The following is a 9,225-nucleotide window of genomic DNA, read 5'->3' on the forward strand; positions in this document are numbered from 1 at the left end:
GCCTTTGAAACTATTTAATGCAACAGAATTATCATGCATATTGTGACTACCAGGAAATGACATGCTTGGTGTAAACATGTTATTCCAGTAGGGCATGCTAAATGGCATTTGAGGCAAACTGTATGCAGCATAATATGGATTAGGTGCAAATGGCATATTAGCAAACTGTGCATTCATGTTCCGTGTAGGCATAGCATTAACAGGCATGGGAGACATTGCATTCATGTGAGGAAATTGAGACTGAACAGACATGGGAGTAGGCATGGCAGATTTGCAATTAACAGACAGATGATTTATACTACCACACTTGACACAGATTTTTCTAGGAGCATATTTATCAGGTGTGTAGTTATTGTGTTTGTTAATCCCTACTTTACCATTCCTATTGTTTTTCCTTTTAGTCTCTGTTTTTACCTCAATTTTCTCAAGTCTGTCACTTAACTGTTTGACAGTCATGTGACCAATATTAGCCTTTTTCCCTTTCTTAGCTTGACTTGACTCTCCTGAAACAAAGTTCTTGGAAACAGACCCATACTTCTCATTTAGCTTAATTAGTTTGGCTTTGCTAATGGCCTTGCTTACAGCCGACGGATGAGGATTTTCATCATTCGACGGATAACACTTTTTGTTATCCGACGGATAGTCCTCATTATCCGTCGAGTCTACATCTGTTAGTAGACCATCTACCAAATTGGGTTCTAGTTTTTCTTTGTTCTTTTTCCAGACTTCATCACAAAAAGACTCAATTCCTTGAACTTTGGTGATTTGAGCATGGACATCCCTGGATGTTTTCCATGCTTTTATCACCTCTTATTCACGCTCGAGCTGCTTCTTTAAAATCTCTTCCTTTTTCATGGACTCAGTTAATTCCTCCTTGGCAATATTACACTCAATTTTTAATTTCTCAAAATCAATAAACTGAGACTCAAGCACATTATTCCTCTCACTTAAAAACAAGTTATTTTCTTTGATTTTAGCATTTTCTTTAGTAAGAGACTTAAGTGTAACACACAAATGATACAATTCTATAGACATGTCATTTATGGCATCATTACACTCAGCTTTAGATAAATATAAAAGGTTTGTAGTGATTACCTGATTGCTTGAGGAACTTGTCTCTGTTTCATCAGACTTGGCCATTAGGGCTAGATTGACATAGCTGACATCTTCATCTTCATCCAAACCATCAGCTGCCCAGTCATTCTCTTGTGTAATAAAAGCCCTTTCCTTTTGTTTAAGTAGATCAAAGTATTTTTGCTTATAATCCACAGACTCAAACCTTTTCTTACTGGAATCTGACTTTCTACACTCATTTACAAAATGCCCTGCCAAGCCACATTTGAAACATTTGAATTTTGACTTATCCACCATGTTTCTATTTGGCTTGGCTGCTCCAAAGTTCTTCTTGAACTTGAGCTTGGCAAATCTCCTGGAAAGAAATGCTAGGTGCTCATCAATGTCCTACATGTCATCTTGGCTCAATGAATCTTCACTTTCTGCTGCAAGCCCATCGCCCTTATTCTCACAGACCTTTGAAGTTGATTCAACAGCCTCCATCTTCACTTCCTTCTCCTTTTCCAAATCAGCAACAAGTGCAATGGATCCTCCTTTCTTCTTTCCTCTCTCCATCCTTTCATCCTGCTCTATCTCAAGCTCATAGGTCTTCAGGATGCCATACAGTCTCTCCAAAGTAAACTCCTTATAATCTTGTGAGTTTCTCAATGAGACTGTCATTGGTTTCCATTCCTTTGGAAGAGATCTAAGAAATTTCATATTGGAGTCTTTAGTCTGATAGACTCTTCTATGCAACTTAAGAGCATTTAGTAGGTTTTGGAATCTACTAAAAATGTCAGTGAGTGACTCACTTTCCTCATTGTGAAAATGCTCATATTGCTGAATCAAGAGCTGCATTTTATTTTCTCTAACTTGCTCAGTGCCATGACATATTATCTGTATAGTATCCCAGACTTCCTTGGCTGTTTTGCAGTTTATAATGTTGTCAAACATGTCTGCATCAACTCCATTGAACAGAATGTTCATGGCCTTTTTATCATTCCTGACTTGTTCAGTGTCAGGATCAGACCATTCATGCCTTGGTTTGGGAACAGATGGCTCGTTTCCTGTTGCAGCTCTCATTGGAACGTGAGGGCCTCTTTCTATGCAGTCCACATAGGCCTCATCTTGAGAAAACATATGAAGATGCATCTTTACCTTCCAATGATGGTAATTATCTTTATCAAGAAAAGGAATTTTAACTCCAACATCTTTCTTGTTCATCTTGCTGAATTGTTTTGATCTTTAAACTCTTTGTAGATTATGAGCTTGCTCTGGTACCAATTGTTAGTCCCTTAACAATATAGCAAGAATTACAGAAGGGGGTTGAATGGAATTCTTGAACCTTTTTCTCGAAATAAAAATGTTCAACTCGAATATAGATATAAGTGTTTTGATTAGCACAATGCGGAATAGAAACTTAATTGAATCAAAACATAAGTAATTAAAAACAAGAGTCTTTAAAAAATTTCTGGTGGATTTAAACAATTCCACTAGAGATATATATTATATATCGAGAGGACTATGTGTGCAGGAATGCTCACAGCTGCTTACAAATTGAATTGCTGAGAATACAGGAAATGCTAATAATTCTGCTTACAAAGATTTCTCTATTTTTGTGTTTCTCAGCTCTCTCTTTCTATTTGCTACATTCTTGGTTTATATATCACCAAAATTACAAAGTCAAAAAGACTGAACAAATATAAAAACTATCAGTCTTAAGCTTTGCTGCTTTTCGTCCTCTATTACCCGGTTAATGGGCTTCCACAGTAGATTTGTATACATCTCGACGGCTGTGCTCAGCTTTCACTATTCAACTGCTGTTTGAATTCTTTATTAGTTGAGTACATGATCATCCGTCGGGTTGTTGATCATCCGTCGGGTTGTTGATCATCCGTCGGTTGCTTTGTAGGTTATCCGTCGGGTAGCAATCAAGCATATGACTTCACTTTACTTATACAGAATTACAAGACATCATTTATGTACAATTAATCAACCTATTCTGCATATCTAGTTAAAGTCAACATGACTTATATGCCACTACAGATTCTATACAAAGGTGCATACATAACTGTGCTACAGACTTATTATTACATAAGCTACTCACTCGATGGATAATAAGTTAACATCCGTCGGGACTATAATGAGTTATCCGTCGGGACTTTAATTCTTATCCGTCGAGTGCTACATTATTTCACTAAGTAAAATCCACTTAGATGTTTTGTTTATGAAATCATCAAGTACACAACATATGCACAACAACAGCCATCCCAGCATGTGTCTCAGCCACCCCAGACTATTGCCTCATCTAGTAGGCCCGCGAAGCTTGCATCCCGCAGGATGAAAGAAGAGAAGTGGAGTATCACTAAGAGTCTCAGCATGACAAAGAAGAATGCTATATATTCAGATTGGGGATGGTGCTTTGGGATGGAGCCGAGAATTCCCGGTGGTCTTACTGTTCAAGATTATCACGTTCATGCATCAGCTATGCAGAGTCTGGCTCCAGGAACATGGGTTGATGACAGGATCATATACACTTATATGGTATTGTTCGTTACTCGTTGCTAATACATTTTAGTTTTCTAATACATTTTAGTTGTCTAATATATTTTTAGTTGTTGGATTCATTTTACTTGTTGCATTTATTTTACTTGTTGCATTCATATATATTTTCAGGGATTGCTAAGGAGTCGGGAGGAGGAGATTCACACTGGAGGTATATGGGAGAGGAAACTCGTCTATTACTTTATGGATCCCTACTTCATGGTGCTTGGGAAAGGACATGTGAAGAAAATCTAGAAAAGTATCGAGGATCGGTGGAGATACATTGCAGAGGGCATGGAATAAAGCATTACGTAGTTTTACTAGTTTTGCCACTGCTACTGTTGGTCCATCTGTTCTCGAGGTGGACTACATATTCATCCTCTGTTATGTCAGAGATGTGCATTGGGTTTTGTTCATGTTCGGTACTAGACGATTTGAAGGTCTTATCATAGATTCAATGAATGACGAGCCGGATTATCATGAGGATATACGAGTGATGGTATATTCCTTTACTTGTCTACTATTACTGTCTTCTATATAGTCCTTACCAATTGTATATTGTATTCATTCTCGGATTATAATTTCATTACAGTCATGGTTGTTGCCGAAGCTATTGCATATGATATAGCCAGTCGAGGGGCGTGACCCTACTTCAGCCGAGGTCCTAGCTCTACCGTCCAGACCAAAGCAACGAAACTCCAATGATTGCGGTGTTTATGTGATGAAATATATGGACTACTTCACACAAGGATATGACTTAGCTGAGGTACCGAATTGGTCGCAAGAGGAGGTAGATACCTTTAGGTATTGGATAGCCAGGGAGCTTCATCAAGGGAAGGCAAGGGGGATTCCCGGGATTCGTATGCGTAGACGTCACGAAGCTTCGTAGTACTTATGTGGTTGGATTTTATTTCGTATGTAGTTGAATTTTATTTCGTATGTAGTTGGATTTTATTTCGGATGTAGTTGGACTTTATTTGGTTTATTTGGTTTATTTGGTTTGACGTAGTTTAATTTTGCTAGATTTTGGTTGTTTTGTGGAATTTGGATTGTTGTCGATTTTGGTGGGTTTTTGTGGATTTTGGTGGATTTTTGTGAATTTTGGTGGATTTTGGTGGATTGTTGTGAATTTTGGTGGATTGTTGTGAATTTGGTGGATTGTTGTGAATTTGGATTTGGTTGGGTTGTATGCAGGTTGGATTCTGATTTTGGTGGATTCTGCTCTGTTTGTAGTCTACAAAAAAAATGCCAGACCCAATCGCGGAAATTTTCCGCAGTCCCTCTCCAGCCCAACCGCGGAAAAGTTCTGCGGTCTGTGTGTTTGGTTTTTTGCCCAAAAAATAGAGCACAAAACAGAGTAGAGGCAGAGTAAATAGCACAAACCTTCTGTTGAAATTTATTAATTTTTAGAAGTTGGTCCTAAACTAACTTCCAAAAATCGAAACCACTCTCAAAAGTCTTAAAATATGGTAATGAGTGATTTCAAAAAAAAAATTCATTTTTTACATTAAATTGAAAATTCCTTAAAAAGTCAACAAAAGTTAACATTTTGTCCAAATGTTAAAAAAAAACTTTTCAATACATTTCATAACAATTTCTAATGTATAGTTGGACTTGTAAATTTTAATTTTCAATCTTAAATTTATAGGGAGGCTTTCAATCTTAAATTTCATACTTGAATTCATAGAAAATACATAGGTTCGAATGAAAGTGACACGATCAATACAATCCACTAAATTTACGAAATATATTGATCCTAACAAAAAATACCTAGTATATTAGAAAGACCACCGGATAACCGGTGTTGAGCAACTCATTGCGTAGTATCCACGAAGCATGCAATATGGTAGAGAACAAGTACACAACCATCACAGATATGCCCTTCCGTAAGTTTCCACGGTAAGGGTTGGAGTCGTTCCAAATGGTAACGGAAATGGTACTCGAGCCATCGGAGAGATGAAATATTATAAAACATGTGTCGCGTTCCCTCTTCGTCCCTCCTGTTAGGTGTGAAACCCAACCCTTTACATATTCAATGCGCATTTGGTCCATATTACAACCCTCACGAGGCCTCAAGTTTACAATATCAGCAATCCGATCACATTTAACAAGCTTACCGCCATTCAATCCGGATTTTTTCCATTTTCCATCGGGCGTGTTGTTTCCCAAATTCAAGATCGGAAGGAATTACGGATCCGGATGAGAGTTCATCAATCTCCACGGTTCAGTACCCTCCATCCAATTGCATGCCTCGATCCAATTTTTGGCCCTATAAGCCTCCTCATCGGGTAGATACAAGTCTGTTTCCTCTTCCTCCACATGAGGCGGCTCGTCATTGTCCACGAGGGGAATCAACACGGCACATGCATCTTCCATCTCACTAAAGGTTGGTGAGACCACATCTTCCTCGTCATTGTCCTCATACCATGAGTCTCTTGGTAGGGAGTCCGAGAATTTGTTGCTAACGTGGGAAATCGAATCACAACTATGATCGGAGTTGTTGTCACCACTATACTCGCTAGTCATGTTACCTATCACAATAAAACTCAATTATATGACAATAATTGGAAATTATATGACAATAAAATATAACAAAAAAGAAAGCAATATTAAAAGCTCAAAATTCAAATCCATAAAAAAATTACAACATTCGGTTACAAATGCTACACTACTAATTATATTGCAATTCTTGATCATTTTTAAGATCTTCTAGTCTACTAGCACACTTTCTTTTGTCATAGCCTTCCATTTGACAATAGGTGCACTTTCTTGGCGGCTTCTCCTTTTTACCAATCGATTCTATGGGACTTTTGAAACGAACGTCCTTTTTTCTCCCTTTAGTTTGGGACATAATAGGGTCAAGAATTGGTTCTTCATGAGCACTTGCATTTGGAGCATGAGAATTGCTTTCGTAAGATTTAATTCCATCAACGCTCATTCTTTCGAGAATTGGTATTTCTCGATTCATCACTCCAACGACATAATCATACCGTTCTTTGGATGCAATGCTAGTTTGACAAAAACTCATGGTTAACATTGTCATGCTATTAAATCAATCGGTTGAGGTCATCTCATGACTTTGTCCAATATCCAAATCGTAAGGCAACACACCATCAACTCTATTGGCATGTATTGTCCACCTCGGATTTATGTAATACGGGGGAATTTTCGAAACCTGTTTTTTAGTGAAGACCGCCAATAGGTGTCTACAGGATAGCCCCAATGTTTAAGCATTCTACACGTACACATTCCCAAAAAGCCTGCTTTCTCGAATGCCACAAAATAAACATTTCTTCTCGTAGGCTCGGTCATGGGCCTATAACAACTATAGTACGTATAAACATCCCCCATTCTCTCCCCTTCTTCACTAGCTCGTCGGTCTTTTTCAACAAAATATTTTGAAAACTCAACCAATTCATCTTGAAAACTTCTAAACATTTCCTTAGTGTAGATACAAGAAGCATGATACTCCAATGTGGTATGCAATTTCATGGGACGTTTTAGATTAATGGTGAAATAATCTTCTTCCTTCTCCCTCATGAATTGCCTTGCCAATGCTTTTTGGGCATTTTCAATGAATTCCTTCAAACCCGTTGCCGAACTCACATACTTATCAAAGAAAGAATTCATCCCCTCACTCCTCGATGTACTATTTTGAAACGCCGAAAATGTGTTTCTAGTATATGCAAGAATCCACTTGCGCTTCAACTCATATAACACATTTAACCATTTATACTCTTGCAAGTGATACTTTTCCACAAACGACGCCCATCTAGCCTCAAAATTACATTCGGTGAGAGATTTATAAATACAATGGTTGAAGTCCGTCTTGAATTCCGGAAAAGCCGAATAATAATGAGCTAATTTCTCGGGAATTTTTTGACTAATATGCCAAGAACACAATAAATGGGTAGTATTCGGGAGTACAACCGCAATAGCGCTTGCCATGGCTTGATCTTGATCCGTGATTATAGTCAATGGAGGCTTATTCCCCACACCTTCAAGCCAAGTACGAAGCATCCACTCAAAAGTCGACGCGTGTTCATCCCGCATCAATGCAAACCCGAAAATAACCGATTGATAATGATGATTGACTCCGGTAAATGGGACAAATGACATTGCATATCTATTTTTCCGATAAGTGGTATCAAAAGCCACAACATCGCCAAAATTTTGGTAGGCCATTATACATCTCGGATCAATACATACTAGACACTTCAAACGATTCTCTTCATCAACTTCGATCCTAATAAAATATTTAGAACCACTTTCTTCATTCAACATATGCAACAAGTCCAACCCCGCTTGGGCGTCACTAATCTCAAACCTTTTCTTCCTCTCGTCTCTTAACTCATTCCTAACATGTTTAACATTGAAACCAACTTTATCATTAACTCCATGAATGTTACCAATCACATTCATCACTTGACAATTACGAACCCCCGAACCATAAAGCGTTTTAATCAAACTACGGGTCGTGGTGTTGACATGTCTTTCGCGTTGTACCAAATTCATCTTACTAGGGGAACAAGACTGTGGTTGTGTACCAATTCAAGGCTAGTTACCTCCCAAAGACATTTTTTCTTTTGATAATTGACATACATCCTCACCTTGCACTCACTTTTAGGATAAACCTCTCTACGCCGTTTATTTTGACTACTCTCGGCGACGACACTTTTTCCATAAAATCATCTTCAACATATACAGGGGTTTTAGGTTCTTCACTAGTATTTAAATCATCAAGATGTAAACTATGATCAATAGCCTCTTTTTTTTCATTTTGACGTTTATGACGAAACATACGAGCAAATAATTTATCCGCCATGAAAATGTGAAATTTAGGACAAGAAATATACCTTGAATTTACAAAACTACTTGAATTTCTTGATGAAAATGCCCCAAAATCGCCTAAAATGTAAACTTGGAGAATAGATTTTTTTTGGAAATTTTGGTGTTTTTGTGTGATGGAATGAGGAGTTGTTAGGATGTTGGGGATAAGGAGGATAAAGAAGCAGTACCCAACCGCGGAAATTTTCCGCGGTCCGTCCTAACCGCGGAAAGTTTTAGCGGCCCGGCTGATCTCAGCCCTTCATCCCTCATCCAACTGCTGATAACCTGTTTATTAACATACGGTCTACAACTAACATACGGTCTACAACAAACAGTTATTGTAGACCCGTCCCCATCATGCATATGCGCTTGTTGTACAAACAACAAAATGCACAAAATTAATCCCCCCTAGATCCGGTCGTAATGGTTAGGGTAATGAAGTATGAACAAGACAAAAATGGTCCAGTAGGGGGTCCAAATTCACCAGCAGCTGCTGTTTAATGGTCCTGGTACCAACGTTGGCCAAGGGCCTTATGCCATTACCCCCTTGTGCATTTCTCATGGGCTGAAATGTGACTTGAAATTGAAACAACCATTTGTTTCAATTGTGACTTCCAAGTCAATGTTTATGTCAAGCCTTCCTAGATATTTATATTTGATAATACTGCACGTTCTGTTCAAAATAATACTCCTATGTTCCGAGTGTTTTTCCTTTTAGAGCAGACTCTTCTATAGACTGCATATCGTTAATAGTTAGAGAATAGAAATACGCCAAGAGGTGCAAAGGGAAAATGAAAA

At 38.1% G+C, this 9,225-nt stretch overlaps 2 protein-coding genes across 2 annotated transcripts; one reads left to right on the forward strand and one right to left on the reverse strand.

The window, feature by feature from the left end:
- Positions 1-3,393: 3,393 nt before the first annotated feature.
- On the forward strand, positions 3,394-4,486 carry LOC141691199 (ubiquitin-like-specific protease ESD4). The gene is made up of 4 exons (XM_074495938.1): positions 3,394-3,597; positions 3,730-3,819; positions 3,887-4,096; positions 4,226-4,486. The coding sequence occupies exons 1-4, from the start codon at positions 3,394-3,396 to the stop codon at positions 4,484-4,486; spliced, it is 765 nt and encodes a 254-aa protein (XP_074352039.1).
- A 1,782-nt stretch (positions 4,487-6,268) lies between these two features.
- LOC141691204 (protein FAR1-RELATED SEQUENCE 5-like) lies at positions 6,269-8,019 on the reverse strand. Its single transcript, XM_074495943.1, has 2 exons — positions 6,773-8,019; positions 6,269-6,605 (listed from the first exon to the last, which is right to left on the reverse strand). The coding sequence occupies exons 1-2, from the start codon at positions 8,017-8,019 to the stop codon at positions 6,269-6,271; spliced, it is 1,584 nt and encodes a 527-aa protein (XP_074352044.1).
- Positions 8,020-9,225: the final 1,206 nt, after the last annotated feature.

This window comes from Apium graveolens, chromosome 2 (assembly GCF_009905375.1).
Source record: "Apium graveolens cultivar Ventura chromosome 2, ASM990537v1, whole genome shotgun sequence".
Classification (NCBI taxonomy): domain Eukaryota; kingdom Viridiplantae; phylum Streptophyta; class Magnoliopsida; order Apiales; family Apiaceae; genus Apium; species Apium graveolens.